This window comes from Centruroides sculpturatus, unplaced genomic scaffold (assembly GCF_000671375.1).
Source record: "Centruroides sculpturatus isolate CEXI.00-Female unplaced genomic scaffold, Cexi_2.0 scaffold1358, whole genome shotgun sequence".
NCBI lineage: Eukaryota > Metazoa > Arthropoda > Arachnida > Scorpiones > Buthidae > Centruroides > Centruroides sculpturatus.
In genome coordinates, this window is record NW_019385582.1 from 101,568 (window position 1) to 127,573 (window position 26,006).

The 26,006-nt window shown below is 30.4% G+C and overlaps 1 protein-coding gene across 1 annotated transcript in view; it reads right to left on the reverse strand.

Annotated features, from left to right (window-relative positions):
• Positions 1-26,006, reverse strand: part of LOC111640317 (protein virilizer homolog) — a 151,517-nt gene that overhangs the window by 72,756 nt on the left and 52,755 nt on the right. Inside the window, exons 18-22 of the mRNA XM_023386325.1 lie at positions 23,828-23,925; positions 10,250-10,427; positions 10,052-10,169; positions 9,822-9,980; positions 2,876-3,019 (exon numbers count right to left, since the gene is read on the reverse strand). Of these exons, the coding sequence (XP_023242093.1) occupies positions 2,876-3,019; positions 9,822-9,980; positions 10,052-10,169; positions 10,250-10,427; positions 23,828-23,925 (697 nt within the window). The remainder of the gene's footprint in view (positions 1-2,875; positions 3,020-9,821; positions 9,981-10,051; positions 10,170-10,249; positions 10,428-23,827; positions 23,926-26,006) is intronic.

Consider the following 26,006-nt stretch of genomic DNA (forward strand, 5'->3'; position numbering starts at 1 on the left):
ACCTCTATGTGTGGATAAAGAGCTATATGTGATGATCAGTTCAGTTATGGAAGTAGTGAAAGCCCTCAATGTCTTCTACTGTCATCTTCTCGGACTTGATCAGGATGAGAGACTAAAATGGACACTAGCTCAAGAATAATTTCCTGTGTCTATCACCTCGAACTTCTGGTGGTTGTCGTTTTTATAGCATTATGGTGGAAAAGGGGTCACAAGTTCGTCCTTTGTTGACGATGACTTGCATTCTTTATGACTATGTGTCAACTTTCCCACTTGATTGTTGATACAAACAGTGACATCTGATCCCATATTCTTCAAGTAGAGTTTTTTCTATTGGGGAGGTTTACACTTTGAAAAAAACATTTAGTATTGATTTTAAGGATTCCTTTAAAATCCGCAGTCTCACATTTAGTGTATTAACTAACAGTAGGCACTATTTTTTCAGAAATTTGAAATATAAGCTATTTTCAGAACTGTCTGCATCACTCAATTTGGAGTTTTGTCGCCATATTTTTCAAGCAAATTTAGAGTTGTTTTATTTTGTATAGGTGAGATAAGTTCAGATATGGCACATAAATGAACTGAACAGGAAGTGTTTGAATTTATTAATGAAGAAATGAACAAATATAATGACAATTATATTGATTTATCTGACAAAAGTGTAACGATTATGTTTTAGGCTTAAATGAAATAAAAAAAGTACAAATAAGCTACGTAATTACGTTATTATACAGTTTATATAACATTACATAATTTATATATATTAAAAAACATAGTGATAAACTTGTAAACATTTTAAATAAAATTAAATTTCAGATGGCATAACTATTAATGCAAGATGGTACCAATTAATACAGCACCCATAATTTATATACTTTATAGACATTCTCAACGCAAAAGTCAGAAAATTCCTATATTTCTGACAGTGCTAATGCAATCTCATCCCCATTTGCTAAACCAATGCAATTATGAAAAACAGCCAGAGTCAGATGAAAGTCTATTGATGATATTGATACAGTACATCATTATTATAAATAAATTCATCAATGTACTGTACAGTACAGTACTATATAATTTTACTTAAAAAACAAATGTTAAAAGCTTTGCATTTTTCAATTTTTTTCATTTTATCTCTATCTCTAAAACATATCCAAATAACATAAAAGCGAATTACATAAAAATAAAGCCCACATACATCAAAATTGAAAAACACATAGTTAAAAATCCCTGAAATCAGAAACTGCAGACTGTTTTTACTGTTCACCTATCTTTAGTCAATCGTTTTTTATTCTCAGTTGAAAATACAGTAAAATCACTTAAATCAGCCAGCATACAGCAAAGGAACTAGATCAACAGAACCAGCAGGGTAAGCATTAAATTGTCCCTTAATAAACTTTCCAAATTTTATAAAATATTAACTTGAAAAAAATTTAATCGGTAATTTTATTACACTATAAAAATTATTAAAATAAAAATTGAAAAATGATAAATAGTGTTGTTTTAAATTATATTNCTCACACAGATAAAGGAAGACATGGTCTCGGAAATATATAACTATATACAATATTTTGTTACATAATCAAGGTTACTAAAATAAAAATTGAAAAATGATAAATAGTGTTGTTTTAGATTATATTTATTTATCATTTTTTGACTTGGTTTTCATTTTTAGACTGGTTTATTAACACCTGCTCTCAAATTGAAGGTGTAAAGGTTAATTGTGAGGGGCTCGGAAAGAATTAAAATATTGTACTTAGAAAAAAAATTTTTTGTTAACGTTATACTGTGCACTCTCAAATTTATGATATTGTGTAACTAACACTTCTAAGACCTCAAAAGTCATGTAATAACATGAAGTTTTCAATATGTAACAAGAGAAAGACATTAGATGGGTGTTGCAATTTAAGTATTTAAACATTAATTAATGAAGTAACATGACAGCTTGGCATGACTGTCATTGCCCATAACGGCAGAAAAAGTGAGAAATAGAGATAGATATATTGCTGAAATAGTTGAGAAAAAAAATAGTGAGAATAACGATCCATTCTGAGGCCTGTGTTGACTTTTTGTAGAGTTTGTTTAATACAAACTGCCAATTTTTAAGTTCTTTCAACTTTGTATTAATGGAATTTGACTGCATATATTTTCGGTGATTTTCAGAAAAGTCTTGATAACAGATGAATGTGTAGGGAGCACATAAAGGAATTTTCATGTTTTTTAAAATGATGAACTCAGTAAGTTTAGACAAAGAAAAATCTATTAAATGAGTTCATAATTGCAATGTAAAAATGGCATATACCCATAGCATCGTATAACTTACATCTATTTTGAAACTGCTTTTTGAGCAAAGATAATCCACAAATGATTTGCAAGAAATTACAATAATTTGATTTCAGATAATTTAGTACAATAGAGCATCGATTATCCGACTCAATTGGGGACTGGGGTTGGTTGGATAACTGAAAAAACAGATAATCGAAAAGTATGAAAAAATACATTATTAGCATAGTATATTAGTATATCCCATGTAATTAGTATATTGCTATTAACCTACTTTGCACTGAATTTTCATTGATGTTAAGCCTAACAAAAATTTTTTGAATAATAATAGTCACTATTGTATCATTAAAAATTAAGCCTTGTTTAAATAGTGGCCTCCCTTTCATGGTCGAGACAGTGTTGCCAGCTAAAACATGCAAAATTTAACAAAAATAATATTAAAGTAGCCAAGACATAGCCAAATATTGTAGCGCCACATCATTAGTGGACATTTGAATTTGCTGACTAGAATGTGGTTGGTTAACCGATGTGACGGTTGATCGGGGGTTGGATAATCAATGCTCTACTGTAATTTATTACAACATAATTCTAAACATACCTTGACTGCTAAGATTTGTCAATGCTTCTGCAAAATTTTCAATCATTGATATTCTTTCACTACATTGCACAGTTAATATGAGTAATTCAGTTGCATATCCAGTGCAAACAGATTTTGCTAATTTTGTATCAAATTCTTCATTTCCTATTACAATAGAAATTATTTTTAGTTAAATTATAAGAAATAAGCTTGTTAAAAAATAACGCTTGATAAATATAGTAAATTCTTAGTAAGTCAAACTTACTTAACTCAAATTTTATTTTTATCCCAACTTAACTAATTCCCATAGACTCAATGCATTCTGTTTCTATAAGTCAAAGTTTTGAGATCACATTTCACCAACTCAAACAAAATTTAAATTCAAAGACTATTTCATTTGTTCTTTGGAATTAAGCACAAAGTTGCTGCCGAGAACTACATATAGGAACTCTTTTTGCAATGGAAAAATTAGATTTTATTTTCCAGTTTTTATATGTGCATTTTGGGCCATATGCTCTCATCAGTCCTTCTTATGCATAATATGATAAAATTACATAAGAAATTACAGAACAAAATTAATAGTTATTTATATTTATACACATAAAACTCACAAAAAATACAAAAAATTACCTGTAAGATAACAAATGGTGACCACTGGAATAACTAAGTGTTAAAAACATAGGGTAAAACCAGTAAAACTTTTATGTTAATTTTGTGTTTTCAAAGATATGGACAATATTATCAAAGAAGTTAAAGATTGGTATTGTATAAAATTATGCCTCTGATAGCACAATATAAAATTAAAAATTTTAATGATGTAACAAACATATCTGCAATTTGACAATTTACTGAGTTATTGGCCAATCATATTTATTTGTTTATTTATGTTCATCTCCTTACTCAAAACTAAACATTCATACCGTATAAATTTTATTGTAAAGTTTGAATCACATGTTGACATTTTCACCTAATGTAGATAAAAATGGCAAATAGGAGAAAAATAAATATTTTGCTGATAACAGAAAAGTTATATGCCATAAAGACTGTAAAAGAAAGCAAGAATAATAATCTGAATATGTGAAACAATTTGATGTTCCATTAAAAAGCTTCAATGAACAACAGAATCAGACAGAGTAGAAAAGAAAGCATAAATGTGAGTATCCAGATGTTAAAAAAAAAGGTATGCTGAAGTAGTTTATACAGAATAGAGACAAGAATAGTCCTAACAATGAAAAATAAAATAATTTCTTAGAGAGAAAACTGAACAATTCAAACTATAGTTGGGACATACCAGATTTAAAGCAAGCAGTGTATGGATGGATAACTTTAAGAGGGAGGAACAGTTTCCAATAAAATCTGTGATTCTTGCTCTCTTAGTGCTCAGAGGGCAGAAAAAAACACTTTGATGAAAGAACAGAAATACAAAAGAATTACACAAAATGGTTTAAAAGTTTACCAGAAATTGATCTGTACAGATCTATAGCCCAGATGACATTTTCAATGCTGATGAAATAGTCTTATTTTTTAAGGGTCTGCCAGACAAAAGAATGACATTCAATGATGATTTGTCATAGACGTAAATAAAGAACATGTAACTTCTTTTAGGAGTGAACATAACAAGTTATGAAAAACTGTCATTAATTGGAAATCAAGCATCAATGTTTCTGCAATGTCAAAAAGTTACTTATACAATGTGCAGCAAATAACAAGTGTGGATCATGTCAGAACTTTTTTCTGACTGACTGAAAAATTTATTATACATGATTCTTAAAAACAGAAAAATTAATCTTTTTAGCAAAAATCACAGTGCATATTTGATGTTTCCAACTCTAAAAGCTATAACAGTTTTAGATATTTCTAAAACTATTACAAATATCAAATACAATTTCTAGATTGCAACTTTTAGAACAGGAAATCATTCAAAAACTTTAAATTACAATGCAGAAAGCTTATTGTACAAAATATGTTGTATGTTATTGAAAATGGATCATGAATTTTGAAATGACCCTCTTACTGTAGATGCAATGCAAATAATTGACAAAGTTAAAAATGAAGTTTTGAGTGAATTTCTACATTTTACATGGTGAAAAATTTTCTATTGAAGTGTAATCTACAGAAGAAGTCTCACACAAAAACATACACTCTAATCATATGGTTCTATCTTATACATTCAAAAATTGAAAGATACTTTTTGCTAGCACATGAAGAAACCAAAAGATGTCAAATTTAAATCTGATGTACAGTACATTCAATGTATATATTCGAAACTATATATTAAAGTTTACTAGTTTTTAGCATATTTTGCTTTGTTGTTAAATACTACGGAATTCTTCATCACATTAAATGTAGTTCATCTATTGGCATGTTGTCATATATGGTAAGTCTAACCACATATATTATGTCCTTTGAAACAACTTACAAATTCATTAATGTCAATTATGATAATATTTAATTAAACTATTTCCTAAAATCCACCATTAAATAAGCAAAATACAAACATTTTTGCTAATGAATTATTAGGTTAGTTTATTAGAATCTTACCCATCTTACCCATCATATAAGAGCCAGAATTGTCAGTTCCTTTATGACCAAAATATCAAAAGAACCATAATCCTAAACTTGACCCTTTACAAACACATGACAAACTAGATGAGACAAATGGATCGACAGAGACAAACAAGCAAGACCCCAAATTTTTTTTATTTATTTTTTTTCAAATATTAACTTACTCACTAACTAAACTAACCTACCATAACTTAGAACGAACCTAACCAGATGACTAAAGCTAACAACCCTAATCTAATTTAACCTAACCTATCATAACACAACTGGAAACCAAGCTAAGAGTCCCTAATCTAACTTACAATTAGGACTAACTAAATTTAGACCAAAAAAAAAGACAGAAAATAAGAATTAAAGTACAAAGTTAAAAGGCAGCTATATACAGACAGTTGAAACAAAGCAAGGGTAAGCTAATTGCCATCCGTGCCTCGGAGTGAGTGCTCTCAAGAGCCCCACTAAGGATATATGAATGCGAGTAGATGATGGAATATTGTACGCTTGTGAATGAGATGGTGTGGATTCCAAAGCCAGTTGTACTCTTCAAGAATAGCAGCTTTCATTAAACTATCCCTAATGTGACTGTACCTATTGCAGCAAAAAACTAAATGAAGTGATGTTTGGTCCTCCTGAATACCACAACCACATTGTGGATTGTCCCCAAGGTAAAATCTATGCAAGTATTGCTTAAAGTTGCCATGTCCTGTAAGTAGCTGAGTGAGAGTGTAACTAGGGTAAAAGTGGTGAAGAGTTGCAGTAGTGTCAACCTTGGGAATGAAAGTGTAGGTGAGCCTACCAGTGGTGTCATGGTCCAAGCTGTCTTGCCAGAGAATGAAGATCTTCTTCTTGACATGATTGTTGATGCTTGAGGTAGGAATACAACTGAAAGTACTAGTGACTGAACACTTTGCAGCTTGTTTGGCAAGACAGTCAGTAGTTTCGTTGCCGAGAACCTCGCATGACCCAAGACCCATTGGAAATCTATTCTAATGTTATTGTCTAAGTGTCTGAGAATATGGTGTATGAGATGGATGAGTTTTAAGTGGCTATCAGACTTTGCAACCTTGTGTAAAGCTACCCTACTGTCAGAATAAATGTGATAGTGTAAGTAGTGTCTTTTGTCCTTCCTATACCTAATGTGAATTAAGATCATATAAATAGCTAGTTTCTGCCCGTGCTATTGAGTAGTATGTACCTAGACGGAAGCAAACTTTGTGAAGCTCGCGGCCTAAGTCAGAGTAAACTACAAAAGTGGTACCTACATTGTCACCCATCTTGAAACTGTCAGAGTAAATCAGAAACATGGGATGATCATCTGGATCTTTGAAGTAAACGTTAGGGGCAAGCTGATGGGAGGGGAGGTATTTCTAAGTCGGGAGGGTATTTTTGTTGATGCTGAATTTTTTGATATCATTGATCAAGGTCAAACTGGGTGGAATCTTACCTACTCTAATCATTTTGTCACCATCTGAGTTGCTGTAATCTCTCCAGGGTAAGGTGACGAGATTTTCTTGCCAAATAATGCATTTAATTTCTAAGTCGATAGGTGTCAACTATTACCAAAAGGGCACTAGTGGGTGCGGTCCTATAAGCCTTACAAATGCAGAGAGCTGCAATCCTTTGCACAGATAAGTTTTTTACAGTTATGGACTTTGGTGGCCATGTGGCCCCACACCTGTATGGCATAGAGGAGTACTGACTGAATTACACCCCTGTAAATAAGCTCAGTAGTGTTAGGGCCAAGGCCCCATGTGTTCCTAGCAATAGTAATGAGGGCATTAGCCGTCTTTTTAGCTTTGTCCATGATATATTTGATGTGGGTGTGAAGTTAAGTCTCTCATCAAGAATAACACCTAAATATTTAATTTCCGTTGTTTGCTTTATTCTGTGAGCATCTATTCAAAGGGTAAGCTTCCTAATGAGTGGCACATTCTACCAACTATCATGTTTTTGCATGTTAATGGGTTGCCTATGCTTAATACTCCACCGATGAATGCTATTGAGAATGTTGTTGCATATGTCCTGTAAGCATTCACTGTTCCTGTGTGAAGCTAGGATAATTGTGTCATCTGCATAGCCCTGAATGCAGCAACCAGGAGGCAGGGTGTTGTTTAAGTGAAGAATAGTTATAGGCTATGTTACAGAGACCAGGACCAGACCTGGATCCCTGAGAACAGCCTTGAGTGATGGGTATGACTATGTTATTTTGTGTTGTATAAACACCTGCACTCCTGTCTCTAAGATAAGACTGAAGAAGTCTAAAGATTTTGAGGGCAGTGATGAGCATGTAATGTGCATAAGATAGAAGGCCACCAGGTGTGATCAAAGGCACCTCTAAAGTCAATAGTGATAATTGCAGTATGCTGATTGTTTTGTTTAGTCTGGTGGATGGCATCTACAGTACCTTTGCTTTTAGAGAAGCCAAACTGATTCTGATGCAGGGCTCTATGCTTGCCTAGATGCCAAATGATCCTATTAATCATTAGACCATCTAATACTTTTCCCAGAGTTAGAAGAAGGCAGATTGGCCTGTATATTTTGTAAGTGTTAGTGCTGGTGGATTTGGGAATCAATTTGACACTAGCCTTTTTCCACTGAGTATGAAAAAAACTAGTGTTCAAGCAGATATTGAAGAGAATTACAAATGTAGGACTGGCCTCAAACATGTGCTTTATCATCCTAGTGGTTATGCCATCAAGATCTGGAACTTTGTTATTGGTGAGCAAACAGGTGGCATTTGAAACCTTGATGTAAGTGAAGTTGTGGTCATTGTCTGTATTAGGTGGAGTGAGTGTAGAACTCTGGATGACCGCTTGTATATTGCCATCCTGCTGTGGGTCATCCAAAGGTTGGTGAGGATGTGCATGATAGTTTCTTCCCTGTTGTTGGTGTAGTGACCATTGGGGAGCTGGATAGTGGAGGGGGTTTGGAGCTGGTGTTTTTCCTTACAAGCTAAGTAATACAGTTCAGACCAGGGATTGTGACCACAAGTGTTGGTACAGAAATCCTTCCAAGTGTTAGTCCTTGTTTTATTTATAAGAGTTTTGTAAGCATTGTGTTCATGCTTGTACTGGTCTCTAAGTGTGACTTTAATGTCCGGATCCTGTTCATTCCTAAATTGTCTCCTTAATTTCCTAACTACTTTTTTCTTGTTTTCTAGCTAGGTGGTCTATCAAGGAACCTTTAAAATGTTTGACCTCAGAGGCAATAACATAAGAGTTAGTAATCATATTTGTAAGCCTGGTGACAAGATTGTCTAAGGTGTTCTGAGTATAGTGACTGTGGTGAGGGGTACCAGCCCAAATGTTATTGAAGGTGTCGCAGAACAATTGCCAGTTAGTGCGAATATAGTGAAAACTAGGATTATTAGTATTACTAGTAGTGTTCAGTTGGGTGAAGATATACCTATGGTCACTGGCAGAATCTATGTTGGTAGTGTAACAGTGGTCAACTCTAAGGGTGATGTGATTATTTCCTAATGTTAGGTCGATCCAACTTTCCCCCATGATACAGGAGTAGGTCGAAAGGGTGTTGGTGTTCAAGTGAGTAAGGTTGTGTTGGGCCATAGTTTCATTAACTACATTACCCATAGGGTCATCTTTTGGACTATTCCAGGTCGCAGACTTGACATTAGTGCTGGTGTTCAAGCAAGTAAGGTTGTGTTGGGCCATAGTTTCATTAACTACATTACCCATAGGGTCATCTTTTGGACTATTCCAGGTCGCAGACTTGACATTAGTGCTGGTGTTCAAGCAAGTAAGGTTGTGTTGGGCCATGATTTCGTTAACTACATTACCCCTAGTCCAAATCTTTTGGACTATGCCAGGTCGCAGACTTGGCATTAAAGTCTCTTCCTATTAGGATAGGTTTATCTTTGTATGAGTTCAGGAGGTGACGAATGTCTTCAATGGCCATCTCAATGTTAGTGGTGTCTGGAATGTAGACAGAACATATGTAAAGGCGAGTGTTATTGTTTGTAACACAGATGGTGGTAATGTATTCTGTGGTGTGTTGGGAGACAAGGCAGGCAGTAATGTTTTTGCTCTTGATGATAATACCAGCCATAATGCAATAGTCAGGGTCCTGAGCTGGATGTAGTCTAAGTACCATATATGCTAGCATATAAGTTAATTTTTTAAATCTAAAAAAAATTCTCTCCAGAAACAGAGGTATAAAATAAAAACCTTTACCACAGCATAGTAAACAAGTGGAACAGAACACCTAATAATTGCTGTGTACCATTTACTATACTTTAACTCCAGCAGGCCATAATAAGAATTAAAAAAAAAACATTTATACATAAAGGTTCTTTTCATATCAATTTTATAATTAAAAACTTCAAGATTAATGGGTGACTAAATGTAGGTAAAATAATGTTTTTTAATAGTATATAAAAATATTGATTTACCTGTCATTTGAACAAATGGTAGTAATGCATCTAAATTATTTTCTACACTTAACACACTAACTACAGTTGTTCTCCCAATTGGAAGATCAAATATCATTGTATATAAATGATGAAGAGCAGAAACAGCACTTGGATCATCCAATTCTTTTTTTGGTCCTCCTAGATATAATTTTCTTTATTTCATCAATTTTGTAAAAATGATATTTTATAAAATGAATATGTTAACTTACCTCTTGCATGATAAGCAAGCAATGTATCAACAAGCTGTAATGCTTGCAGATGACAAATTAATTGCATTCCAAGACAATGATTAATACTATCTTCATTGCTGTCCTCTCTCGAATCATCCTAGGAAAATAAATTTATTAATATTTTACAAAATATTTATTAATTGAGACAAAAGATGAAAAAAATATATTCCTACTTACAACTTGCATTAATGCTCTATGAATTCCATTTACTGCATCAGGATTAGACATTAAAAATAATATTCCTGGTTGTGAATTGAATAATTCTATAAATAGATCTTTTATTGCTGTCAAAATATCCATGTGTGCAGAAGTTGCAGGAGAAGAAACCAATATAAATATACTTTCTAACAGAAAGCTGAAAATCAAGTTTAAAAACATTTATTTTTCTATAAAAATATACTGTTTAATAAAAATACATATTTTCTATGCATAGTCATTTATATAATTAAATTTATTCTACACTGCTCAATAAAATTAAGAGATAATGCAATGTGTAACAAAAGCAGACATATGACCAAATAAATTTTCTCCAGAAAATGATATGTATGAAACGATAACATAGATCATAACAAAAAGTAAAAACAAATGTCTTAAAAACTTACATTTATTTAAATTTATGTAACCTGGCAACGTGTCAAGGCAAATGAAATATTTCTGATATTAAAAACAATAAAACAAAGAAACAAAAACATTTCTAGTAAAATGTATGATTCTTGTAAACTGTATAACCATAGTATACTGTTATAATCTCATTTTATTAATGCCAACACACCTGTTGGCATTAAAAAAATGAGATTATCCAGAAGTTCTTGTGGTATTTTTATAATGCATTATCCCCTAATTTTATTGAGAAGTTTAAGAACAATAAATTATATTAAATATTTGATTATGAAGTACATATTTTAAGTTATTAAAGTTAAATTTATTTTTACTGTAAAAATCAGTCATACATTAATAATATATCTGGAAATCAAAGAAATGTTATTAATGTTTATTCTGCTACTTTCTGATGCTATAACTAACAAATATACAACATTCAAATGATTAAAATATTTTAATTAATTATTACTAAAAATGTTTTATAGAATATTTATTTATAAATTTTTCTTCATAATTTCTTTCAATTTACTTTATTTTCATAAAGAATTATAAAGGACGATAAAGAATCAATTTTTAAAATCTACATAAAGTATTAATAATGCTTTATATACTTTCCAAAAATGATTAAAATGTATCAAAATAAAATAATAAAAGTGATTGTTTCAAAAATTATGCTAACAGTTTAAAGAAGTTTTACAATCATTATCAATAATAAATTAGCTAATATTAAAATTTGATTTTAATTGTAAAGGACTTCTGCTATGCTGATCTTATTCTTTATGTTCAAAAGAAAAAACTAGTAGCTTGTTAAGCAGCTTTTTCATCTATTCATGTAGAATATGTTCATGATAAATGACTTATTAAACTCTTCTTTTTCTCTGATAAATAAAAGTGTGAGGGACGAACAGACCCACAATAAAGTGTTATTTTAAATTTTAATTATTGGAAAATATAATCGGTTAAATTCGAACGTTTTATCGAGTTAGGCTAAAAGCCATAAAATTTATTTCCCACGGAGTTTGTTCCTTGTTGAGTCGGATCAAGTTAGTCAGGGATGTGTCACCAGGAACTTTTGATGGAGAAGACATATTGGACGTGCGACCGTTAAAGGCCATCACCTGACCTCATGGAAAAAACCCAAGAGGAATGAAAAAGAGAAAAGAAAAAAAGACCCCGAGGTCAGTCGTCATCCAAAGTCCGCCCAACAAAGTCGTCCTCCAGGATAAAAATCGTGACACCGGATTAAAACCGTGACCCAGGATTAAACCCGAGAGAAACATTCGTGCTGGATTAAGCCTCTACACTCCTCCGTGCCTCCACACCAGTGAACGGACAAGATTCTGATTCAAGATTCAACGGTAAAGAACTGTCCATCGACAAGGTATTTATCAACCCGCGATTCGTTTGTAAACTCTCTCTCTCTCAACGGCCTAGTATAATTAAGAACGATAATATGCCCGATAGTATTTAGTATCTCTGTATAGTATTTAGTTCGACTTAATTAAAATTGTTATTTATTTGTTACTATGGAGTCCGAGTAAGTTACTTCCTCGTCTCTCTCCTCACCTCTACTCCGAATCCAAGCGCTCACACGCTACCGCTCGCGAATCTTTAGACGTAACGTCGCGATTTCCGAGTCCCCCAGAGACTCGGTGGTGTCAGATTCAGGTCTCCTGACAGGGCGCCAAAGAGGTGCCGACCCTACGGTCACAAAAGTGTGTATAGTAAAACCTTGATTTAATGGACTTTGAACTTAATGAACAAAATTTCTGGTTCTTATGTCATAAAAATTAACAGGATGTTAATTTGTAAATACTTATTTTATACATAATTAAATTAACAAGTTATTGTTTTCAAATTAGAGTCATTACTCTTTAACTTCATGCCACAATGAGAGTGTCTCTATGTCATCATCCAAAAATGAATAAATAGGAATTATTTTTTGTTTTTGTCAAATTTATATTTTGTTTTCCTTTTAAAACATTATTTATTTGTTTAGTTAAATACGATTAAAGTGCATTTTCCAAAAAAATGTTTGTTTATCCCAATTTAAATCGTATACTTGTTTATTAATTAAATTCTTAATACTTAAGCAATAATACATATAGAAAAGTTTTCTGTAAATTAAATTTTTCAAACATGCTTAATTTTAATTATACAAATGTATCTGCATAAGTAAAAATAGATAAACTTTTTAACATGCACATTCAAAAAATTACTTTATAACAGTGGCATACAGTGACATTTCGTGATAGGGAAGCTGTGCCCGCCCTGAATGGAATCATTGGAAGTGTTATACGATATTTTGGTGTGTAGCATCCATGAGCTAAACCGGGTAAGGTTGGTGCTCTGTAAAGCACATGCACGAATGCATATAATCTGGTTGCTTTACACAATTTAAATATTTTCGTCATAGAAGCTGTCCTGTATTTGACAATACAGCATTTCCATTGGAAATATGCATACAGTAGACCCCTATAAAACGGGTTCATATAATACAAATTTGTATATAACGGCAAAAAAATTGTGACAATATTCATATAAACACGCTAAAAGAAACTCGTAAAATACAGTAAAACGTCATTGCCAACTTGTGTTGCGACAGGATTGGTCGAATCTAGACCAATAGCGAATATTGCACAAACCGTTGAGTTTAAATGAGCAGCGGACTTACCAAAAACCATTTATTATTTAACGGCCATAAAAATTATATTTATATTAATAATGTCTCCAAAGTTCAGCAAATTTTTTGCAGAAAAATAATTTATCAGAAAACACGCGCCCGCTGTTTGATGTGCCGCTCCACAATGAAAACAAGCTTAAGCAATGGCGTTGTTGAACGGTGCACACTCGGTAAGTAATCCTACAATATTTTGTTTACAGCATAGTTTATATGGATTATTCCCAAAAAATTATACATGTTTTGGAAATGTTGAGTCAAATTAGTCAAGAATCGATTAATTTTATGGAAGAAAACCTTTCAAACAGCCATAGTCCGCAAACTGCATATGTGCTGGGCTGTGATTGGCTCATGTATTTAAGGACTCGTACAACATGAATTTCATAAAACACGGAGCGTAACTACCATGTTATAGGGGGTCTACTGTATATGAATTTATATTTGAATATACAATAGCAATTTTATCATTGTTTTTCACATGTATAGAAATTTGTAATAAGATACATTAATGCAATTATAATAAAATATTCATTTGAATTAATTCGAAGTGTTAAAATATGAAAATAATCACATAAATCAAACAATATGTACTTATTTTGCGATAGTTATGCAAAATAATGTTATGAATTTAAATAACAGCATGATACCCACAGAATGATGGGAAGAGTTAATAATACATAATAGTTGTAAATGCGATGGTACTTGTGTTAATGATGTGTCTTCTAATGGATAACCTGTATTACTGATTGTAAGAAACCCTGCTGAAGAGGCCAAAAAAATCGAAATGCATCCGGAGTGAAGTGTAGTGTTAAATGAATTTTTTTCTCTTAAAGTTAACCTGTTGGTCCTTTTGTTTTTTATACCAGTCTACAGACTTGAAATTTTTTAAGCCTCCAGAAGTCAGAGAAGAAAGGAGAATTATTTTTCCATGTACTAGTTAATAGTACAATTGGGTAAAGACAATTTATCTGACTCCATTGGTTTTTTTAAATATTTTTATTAATATGTATTTATATTTTAGAAAATACAAGGGAGGCAGTGCTTCCACAGCTTCCATGGACAACATGCTACTGCTTTATTATATGATGGACTTTTGGCTTTAACAACCACTCCCTCACCTGAATTAGTCTGTTAAACTGAGTTTTTACTGTATTTTAAATTTGACGTTTTTTTAACTAGAATACAGTAGAAAAACGTTTTTTTAAACCTTGTGTCAGCATCACAGGATGGCTTAAATATATTAAACACTTTTTCCTAAATTTATTATTATGTTAAAACGGGGATGTATCTTATATGCCATAAAATACAATATGTAAATTTCTGATAATTTATTTAAAGATAATGTTTTCCTATAAATGAACAGTTAGGAATTTACCCAATCTCTTTACTTTATTTAAAATATGTTTTCAATATATTTTTGTATAAGTGTCACAACAAAAATTATTAATCAATTTATAAGAACCCATGTTCTATTTTATGCAATAAATTCTCTCTCTAAACTTAGTTGTCTTCTGAATTTATCCCATAATGAAATAAAGTTTACCTCATTGTAAGTTTATCAAAAATACACTTTCATATAAGAGTAAATTGGAATTACTATCAATGTAATTCTAAGTTCAAAATGATTTTTGATCAACAAATGCTACCATTAAGAGATAATACTTATATAGATTTTACAAAGGACAAGTGTTATTGGTGCAACTCTAGAGATTATACTTTGAGTCATCTACTAAAAGACTGTGAAAGATTAGAAAAATACTGTCAAAACGTTTTTTATTTTATTTTTAATATTTGAAGACAAAATTTGCCCAAGTAGGAATCATCATTTATTAACTTTGCGTTCCAGACAATACATTTTCAGTGACCGACCTTCCTTTCTAGGCTACTAATTGCCAAAAAGCTAAAAAGTCCTTTTAAAAATACAAAAATTTCCGATTAAAAATACAAATATTTTCTAAAATTGGAACTGGTGGTATACGAATGTCTTTCTTGTTACCATCTGCACTCTTTTGGGGTGTTTCAACCTTTTATCCACAGAGAAGTGAGCGCTGGAAAATGTAGATTAAAAAAAGTTCCCCCCAGTGACGATACTTCACAGTCATAATTCATAAATTTTTTTGTCCAATGGTTCTTTTCATTTTTAATATTTGAAGACAAAATTCGCCCAAGTAGTCCAAGAACCATTGAAAGAAAAAATTTACGAATTATGATTGTCAAAACTATGAAATTAAAGAAATAATATGCATGAAACAAAATCAAGCTTATAGAATAAAACTAAACAATCTTACGTTAAATCAAATGTGTAGAATAAATAATTTCTTTAATCAAATTACTAATGAGTTTAAAAAATTATGAAAAATTAATAGAAATAAAAAATGTTAACTAATTATATTGTAAATCAAAGTAAATTATTTAAATGTAAACAAATAATAATATTTATTACTATATGATTATTGTAATTTTACTTATTATCTTTAAGAAAATGTATAATGGATTAACGATGAATAATAAATGTAAACTATTAAATCACTGAAATAGTAACACCCTGTAACAAGGCTAGCCTTAATGCAAATAAAAATATTTATTTATTTATTTATATTTGTTGGCCTTTGTTTAATATTATAAATTATCATATTGACTATTTGTTAATATATTCATAGTAAACAATAGCCAACATTACTAAGTTACATTATAATTTAAATTTAGCAGTGCCTAAACTATAGCTCCTGGCCAAATCTGATCCCTAGCATTAATCTAGCCTGCAAACATATTTGACACATCACTTATAAATGGTAGATATAGGCCTTTTTGTATATATGGAATATACAGAATATTTGTGGCCCATGTGCCTATCACTTAAGCACAATATGGCTCATCAATCAAAAAGTTTGGTCACCACTGAATTAGATAATTATATCAGAATGTAGTTATTATTTATTACATTCTACTAGCAATAATATTCTTTCACATTTAAAATTTACAAGAAAATTTTAAAGTATTATTGTCCTGGATATCTACTAGTTTTATTAATTTTAATATTTTAAAATTTGAATTTTAAAAAATTTATTACTTCTCTTGAAACATTCTATAGAGTCCAGGATGAGGATCAAATGGAGTTGGATCAACATTGAACTGATTTCTTGCTGGTAAATATCTCAACTGTTGTGCCTAAATAATAAAATTTATAATCATTTTAGAAAAGTAATAAACTAAAAAAATTATTAATTTACATGTATAAATACAAGCATTTGTGTAATAATATAAATATAATACATAATAAATATAATATAAATGTGTAATAATATATGTATTATTATACATTTATAATTTATATAAAAAAACCAATGTACACAATATATCATCTTTATATACAACTAAATAGCCCAATAGTTCAATTAATGTTAACTCACTTAAGACTAAAATTTAAAAATATTTTTAAAAACAGGCAAATTTATAAAACAAAAATTAATGAAATTACTAAAAAAATTTGATTATCTTTTGTGTGAAACAATGCCAAAACAATTTCAATAGCTATGTTGCAAAATAAAAAAGAGTTGCAATTAATTAAAAAAATTGTAATTAAGGATTCAAAAATTGCAAGCAAAATTAAATAAATAATTATGAAAATTAAAACTAAATTAATACAAAATAATTTAAACCTAAAAATAATAATATAATTAAAACTCTAGCCTTTACACCAAAACCAAATTAAAAATAAAATCAAAACAAATTAAAAACAAATCAATTGAAAATTAATATGTTTTTAAAAACAGTTTAAAAGCTGTTTTGAAATCTTCAAAATATAAATCAAATTGATTTTTAAATTTATGTTATTTGTGTGTGACAGTGACAGAACATTTTGCTTTTAATATGTATACATATAAAAATTATTCAAAGTACAGTGGTGCCTCGTATAACGTACTTAATCCGTTCCAGGTGCACGTCTGTTAAGTAAAAAGTCTGTTATACGAAACGCCTTTTTCCATAGAAATACATGTTAAAACATATAATTCATTCCACAGCATAAAATAACCATACTGTACCATCAAAAAAATGAAAATGGAGCAGTCACCAATTATGTCAGGTAGTCAGATATTGTGAGGAGGTGGTGGAGGAACACTTTCTTCACATATTCATACAGATACAGACTTTTTACACATTGCAGCAGGTCTCTTTTTATTGTTTTTTAATCAGAGTCAGATTAAGGAGAGGCTACTGGAGCTTGCAGGGTCAACTCCTCTTGTTCCATCCTTTGTTGTTTTGCAGATGGATTCTTGAAAAATATGTCCAAGGTGGTCTATTTCTCGCTCTTCTTCAACACCTGTCGAAAATGACAGGCAAGGATGTCATTGTAAAGATCATTGATCCTGCTGGTCTCAGCTCTGTTTGGATAATGAGTGTTGATAAACTCCTGAACCTCTCCCCATTTGACAATGAAGTTTTTGTCAACTTTCCCTTCTTCTGATGATTTCTTGCTTTGTTTCAATTGAAATCACCTTTCTGTTTTTTTAGATGCCATGATTTGCACAACACTTGAATAAATGTAAATACCCTGCACTGAGGTGATGTATGTAATAAACAAGGGAGCAAGCCGAATCCCAACAGGAGCTCTGTATTTCAGATATACTAATAACATATTCTAATAATACTGTACTAATATATTATAAAAATAGCAGACTGTCATTGACAACGGCAAAAGAGTGGAAACATCATTCGCACTTGTTCACAGAAAGTCCATTGTTCGCAGCCAGTCCGTTGCTCGAGTCACGTAACGGCCAAACACAAAGTCCGTTATTTGCAGCATCTGTTATTCGAGGCGTACGTTATATGAGGCACCACTGTAATATAAAAACTAAAACAATTTGTATTCTGTATATAACCAAAGGGGATTATTCGAAAATCAAGAAAAAAACTTAAAAAATAGTTGTTAATTTAGAATAGAATAGTTGTTGTTAGAACAGAAGCAAACAAATAACAGTCTTTTCAACTCCAAGTCTGAGTCAAAAGTGAAGTTTTTTTGTCTCCTATCCCTACACAAAGATCTTCCTTTCCCCTTATTAACCCTTTCCACAAATTTATGCAGTCCACAGAGGAAGTTAACAGGTGGTAACTTTCAAGAAGTGAATTGTAAACCTTACTTGCTTGCTACCCAGTGTGACCTACTTACATGCTGCTTCTTTGTAAAGTATTGGTTTTTGTTTCAGTTTCAGAGGAGACAAACATTTTGCTTTTAATATATATATATATATATATATATATTTAAAAATNTTGCTTAACTTTCCCAGCAACAACATTTAAAACTGCATGTGGCTCCATCTGTCATATTTTATTAAAAAACTTTTTATATAATTTATTGTTATAAAATGGTAGAGCTTAATTTTGAGGATAAAGATGAGTTTTATAAAAAACTGTAAATGCTAATAATGAGTAAAATCTTCATTAAGTCTTATCCTACTCAAGATATGACATACAACCTCCCCACGCCATTCACCTTTAACTATCAAAATTTAATATCATCAATCTCCCTAATACACAAATCTTTCTGCAAAATTTCAGAAAATTTTGACAAAAGACATAGGAGTTATTAAGTTTCAAAGAGGATGAAGAAACATCCTTACACATCCTTACATACAAGGAAAAAAATCAACAAACTGTTTTTGCATTTCTCAATGTTTCAAGGTCACAGAGTCAAAAAATGTAAAAAACTTGGTAGTTGATTTTTTTTTTATTGACTGCCATACTTTTCCTCTATTATATATAACAGCTGTGAAAGTGAAAATGGAAAATTAAATTTACACTTCTTTCCTTCAGAATTTTATGAACGAGTTTTAGAAAAAAACATTTGTCAAATTTTATTCCCATTTCAACATTTTTCAAATAAATTTTATGTAAACATATACCCCAACAGTAATAAAAAAACTTATTTGCAATATCTGTATTTTGTTTGTTATTCTGTAGAATAACATAATGTAAAATATTGGGTCAATACTTTATTCATCGAAAATTTTTGTAATTTTACATTTATATTATGAAAAACATTTCATAACTAGTAAAATATTTTCATTCTGCTTTTTTCCCAAAAATGCTATACTTATTTTTAAAATTAATATTTGAATAAATTGAATGAATATATATATAGTATAGAGAATGAGGTACTGCACAGTACATGAAAAATAATAATAAGAACAAGTAAAATGGCAAAGCCATATTTGGGACAAGACTATGTCTCGGAGACTCACTACTAAGAGGAATCACTTTGACATTCAAGCGGGTCTCATTCTCATTCTCCAATCTTCTTCGATATCGCTGGTTTTGAGCGTGATTGTTCAGACTTTGCCGGCCACATCCACGAGGTCGTCCATGATGCATTTTCGGTNGTGGTGTCAGATTCAGGTCTCCTGACAGGGCGCCAAAGAGGTGCCGACCCTACGGTCACAAAAGTGTGTATAGTAAAACCTTGATTTAATGGACTTTGAACTTAATGAACAAAATTTCTGGTTCTTATGTCATAAAAATTAACAGGATGTTAATTTGTAAATACTTATTTTATACATAATTAAATTAACAAGTTATTGTTTTCAAATTAGAGTCATTACTCTTTAACTTCATGCCACAATGAGAGTGTCTCTATGTCATCATCCAAAAATGAATAAATAGGAATTATTTTTTGTTTTTGTCAAATTTATATTTTGTTTTCCTTTTAAAACATTATTTATTTGTTTAGTTAAATACGATTAAAGTGCATTTTCCAAAAAAATGTTTGTTTATCCCAATTTAAATCGTATACTTGTTTATTAATTAAATTCTTAATACTTAAGCAATAATACATATAGAAAAGTTTTCTGTAAATTAAATTTTTCAAACATGCTTAATTTTAATTATACAAATGTATCTGCATAAGTAAAAATAGATAAACTTTTTAACATGCACATTCAAAAAATTACTTTATAACAGTGGCATACAGTGACATTTCGTGATAGGGAAGCTGTGCCCGCCCTGAATGGAATCATTGGAAGTGTTATACGATATTTTGGTGTGTAGCATCCATGAGCTAAACCGGGTAAGGTTGGTGCTCTGTAAAGCACATGCACGAATGCATATAATCTGGTTGCTTTACACAATTTAAATATTTTCGTCATAGAAGCTGTCCTGTATTTGACAATACAGCATTTCCATTGGAAATATGCATACAGTAGACCCCTATAAAACGGGTTCATATAATACAAATTTGTATATAACGGCAAAAAAATTGTGACAATATTCATATAAACACGCTAAAAGAAACTCGTAAAATACAGTAAAACGTCATTGCCAACTTGTGTTGCGACAGGATTGGTCGAATCTAGACCAATAGCGAATATTGCACAAACCGTTGAGTTTAAATGAGCAGCGGACTTACCAAAAACCATTTATTATTTAACGGCCATAAAAATTATATTTATATTAATAATGTCTCCAAAGTTCAGCAAATTTTTTGCAGAAAAATAATTTATCAGAAAACACGCGCCCGCTGTTTGATGTGCCGCTCCACAATGAAAACAAGCTTAAGCAATGGCGTTGTTGAACGGTGCACACTCGGTAAGTAATCCTACAATATTTTGTTTACAGCATAGTTTATATGGATTATTCCCAAAAAATTATACATGTTTTGGAAATGTTGAGTCAAATTAGTCAAGAATCGATTAATTTTATGGAAGAAAACCTTTCAAACAGCCATAGTCCGCAAACTGCATATGTGCTGGGCTGTGATTGGCTCATGTATTTAAGGACTCGTACAACATGAATTTCATAAAACACGGAGCGTAACTACCATGTTATAGGGGGTCTACTGTATATGAATTTATATTTGAATATACAATAGCAATTTTATCATTGTTTTTCACATGTATAGAAATTTGTAATAAGATACATTAATGCAATTATAATAAAATATTCATTTGAATTAATTCGAAGTGTTAAAATATGAAAATAATCACATAAATCAAACAATATGTACTTATTTTGCGATAGTTATGCAAAATAATGTTATGAATTTAAATAACAGCATGATACCCACAGAATGATGGGAAGAGTTAATAATACATAATAGTTGTAAATGCGATGGTACTTGTGTTAATGATGTGTCTTCTAATGGATAACCTGTATTACTGATTGTAAGAAACCCTGCTGAAGAGGCCAAAAAAATCGAAATGCATTCGGAGTGAAGTGTAGTGTTAAATGAATTTTTTTCTCTTAAAGTTAACCTGTTGGTCCTTTTGTTTTTTATACCAGTCTACAGACTTGAAATTTTTTAAGCCTCCAGAAGTCAGAGAAGAAAGGAGAATTATTTTTCCATGTACTAGTTAATAGTACAATTGGGTAAAGACAATTTATCTGACTCCATTGGTTTTTTTAAATATTTTTATTAATATGTATTTATATTTTAGAAAATACAAGGGAGGCAGTGCTTCCACAGCTTCCATGGACAACATGCTACTGCTTTATTATATGATGGACTTTTGGCTTTAACAACCACTCCCTCACCTGAATTAGTCTGTTAAACTGAGTTTTTACTGTATTTTAAATTTGACGTTTTTTTAACTAGAATACAGTAGAAAAACGTTTTTTTAAACCTTGTGTCAGCATCACAGGATGGCTTAAATATATTAAACACTTTTTCCTAAATTTATTATTATGTTAAAACGGGGATGTATCTTATATGCCATAAAATACAATATGTAAATTTCTGATAATTTATTTAAAGATAATGTTTTCCTATAAATGAACAGTTAGGAATTTACCCAATCTCTTTACTTTATTTAAAATATGTTTTCAATATATTTTTGTATAAGTGTCACAACAAAAATTATTAATCAATTTATAAGAACCCATGTTCTATTTTATGCAATAAATTCTCTCTCTAAACTTAGTTGTCTTCTGAATTTATCCCATAATGAAATAAAGTTTACCTCATTGTAAGTTTATCAAAAATACACTTTCATATAAGAGTAAATTGGAATTACTATCAATGTAATTCTAAGTTCAAAATGATTTTTGATCAACAAATGCTACCATTAAGAGATAATACTTATATAGATTTTACAAAGGACAAGTGTTATTGGTGCAACTCTAGAGATTATACTTTGAGTCATCTACTAAAAGACTGTGAAAGATTAGAAAAATACTGTCAAAACGTTTTTTATTTTATTTTTAATATTTGAAGACAAAATTTGCCCAAGTAGGAATCATCATTTATTAACTTTGCGTTCCAGACAATACATTTTAAGTGACCGACCTTCCTTTCTAGGCTACTAATTGCCAAAAAGCTAAAAAGTCCTTTTAAAAATACAAAAATTTCCGATTAAAAATACAAATATTTTCTAAAATTGGAACTGGTGGTATACGAATGTCTTTCTTGTTACCATCTGCACTCTTTTGGGGTGTTTCAACCTTTTATCCACAGAGAAGTGAGCGCTGGAAAATGTAGATTAAAAAAAGTTCCCCCCAGTGACGATACTTCACAGTCATAATTCATAAATTTTTTTGTCCAATGGTTCTTTTCATTTTTAATATTTGAAGACAAAATTCGCCCAAGTAGTCCAAGAACCATTGAAAGAAAAAATTTACGAATTATGATTGTCAAAACTATGAAATTAAAGAAATAATATGCATGAAACAAAATCAAGCTTATAGAATAAAACTAAACAATCTTACGTTAAATCAAATGTGTAGAATAAATAATTTCTTTAATCAAATTACTAATGAGTTTAAAAAATTATGAAAAATTAATAGAAATAAAAAATGTTAACTAATTATATTGTAAATCAAAGTAAATTATTTAAATGTAAACAAATAATAATATTTATTACTATATGATTATTGTAATTTTACTTATTATCTTTAAGAAAATGTATAATGGATTAACGATGAATAATAAATGTAAACTATTAAATCACTGAAATAGTAACACCCTGTAACAAGGCTAGCCTTAATGCAAATAAAAATATTTATTTATTTATTTATATTTGTTGGCCTTTGTTTAATATTATAAATTATCATATTGACTATTTGTTAATATATTCATAGTAAACAATAGCCAACATTACTAAGTTACATTATAATTTAAATTTAGCAGTGCCTAAACTATAGCTCCTGGCCAAATCTGATCCCTAGCATTAATCTAGCCTGCAAACATATTTGACACATCACTTATAAATGGTAGATATAGGCCTTTTTGTATATATGGAATATACAGAATATTTGTGGCCCATGTGCCTATCACTTAAGCACAATATGGCTCATCAATCAAAAAGTTTGGTCACCACTGAATTAGATAATTATATCAGAATGTAGTTATTATTTATTACATTCTACTAGCAATAATATTCTTTCACATTTAAAATTTACAAGAAAATTTTAAAGTATTATTGTCCTGGATATCTACTAGTTTTATTAATTTTAATATTTTAAAATTTGAATTTTAAAAAATTTATTACTTCTCTTGAAACATTCTATAGAGTCCAGGATGAGGATCAAATGGAGTTGGATCAACATTGAACTGATTTCTTGCTGGTAAATATCTCAACTGTTGTGCCTAAATAATAAAATTTATAATCATTTTAGAAAAGTAATAAACTAAAAAAATTATTAATTTACATGTATAAATACAAGCATTTGTGTAATAATATAAATATAATACATAATAAATATAATATAAATGTGTAATAATATATGTATTATTATACATTTATAATTTATATAAAAAAACCAATGTACACAATATATCATCTTTATATACAACTAAATAGCCCAATAGTTCAATTAATGTTAACTCACTTAAGACTAAAATTTAAAAATATTTTTAAAAACAGGCAAATTTATAAAACAAAAATTAATGAAATTACTAAAAAAATTTGATTATCTTTTGTGTGAAACAATGCCAAAACAATTTCAATAGCTATGTTGCAAAATAAAAAAGAGTTGCAATTAATTAAAAAAATTGTAATTAAGGATTCAAAAATTGCAAGCAAAATTAAATAAATAATTATGAAAATTAAAACTAAATTAATACAAAATAATTTAAACCTAAAAATAATAATATAATTAAAACTCTAGCCTTTACACCAAAACCAAATTAAAAATAAAATCAAAACAAATTAAAAACAAATCAATTGAAAATTAATATGTTTTTAAAAACAGTTTAAAAGCTGTTTTGAAATCTTCAAAATATAAATCAAATTGATTTTTAAATTTATGTTATTTGTGTGTGACAGTGACAGAACATTTTGCTTTTAATATGTATACATATAAAAATTATTCAAAGTACAGTGGTGCCTCGTATAACGTACTTAATCCGTTCCAGGTGCACGTCTGTTAAGTAAAAAGTCTGTTATACGAAACGCCTTTTTCCATAGAAATACATGTTAAAACATATAATTCATTCCACAGCATAAAATAACCATACTGTACCATCAAAAAAATGAAAATGGAGCAGTCACCAATTATGTCAGGTAGTCAGATATTGTGAGGAGGTGGTGGAGGAACACTTTCTTCACATATTCATACAGATACAGACTTTTTACACATTGCAGCAGGTCTCTTTTTATTGTTTTTTAATCTGAGTCAGATTAAGGAGAGGCTACTGGAGCTTGCAGGGTCAACTCCTCTTGTTCCATCCTTTGTTGTTTTGCAGATGGATTCTTGAAAAATATGTCCAAGGTGGTCTATTTCTCGCTCTTCTTCAACACCTGTCGAAAATGACAGGCAAGGATGTCATTGTAAAGATCATTGATCCTGCTGGTCTCAGCTCTGTTTGGATAATGAGTGTTGATAAACTCCTGAACCTCTCCCCATTTGACAATGAAGTTTTTGTCAACTTTCCCTTCTTCTGATGATTTCTTGCTTTGTTTCAATTGAAATCACCTTTCTGTTTTTTTAGATGCCATGATTTGCACAACACTTGAATAAATGTAAATACCCTGCACTGAGGTGATGTATGTAATAAACAAGGGAGCAAGCCGAATCCCAACAGGAGCTCTGTATTTCAGATATACTAATAACATATTCTAATAATACTGTACTAATATATTATAAAAATAGCAGACTGTCATTGACAACGGCAAAAGAGTGGAAACATCATTCGCACTTGTTCACAGAAAGTCCATTGTTCGCAGCCAGTCCGTTGCTCGAGTCACGTAACGGCCAAACACAAAGTCCGTTATTTGCAGCATCTGTTATTCGAGGCGTACGTTATATGAGGCACCACTGTAATATAAAAACTAAAACAATTTGTATTCTGTATATAACCAAAGGGGATTATTCGAAAATCAAGAAAAAAACTTAAAAAATAGTTGTTAATTTAGAATAGAATAGTTGTTGTTAGAACAGAAGCAAACAAATAACAGTCTTTTCAACTCCAAGTCTGAGTCAAAAGTGAAGTTTTTTTGTCTCCTATCCCTACACAAAGATCTTCCTTTCCCCTTATTAACCCTTTCCACAAATTTATGCAGTCCACAGAGGAAGTTAACAGGTGGTAACTTTCAAGAAGTGAATTGTAAACCTTACTTGCTTGCTACCCAGTGTGACCTACTTACATGCTGCTTCTTTGTAAAGTATTGGTTTTTGTTTCAGTTTCAGAGGAGACAAACATTTTGCTTTTAATATATATATATATAT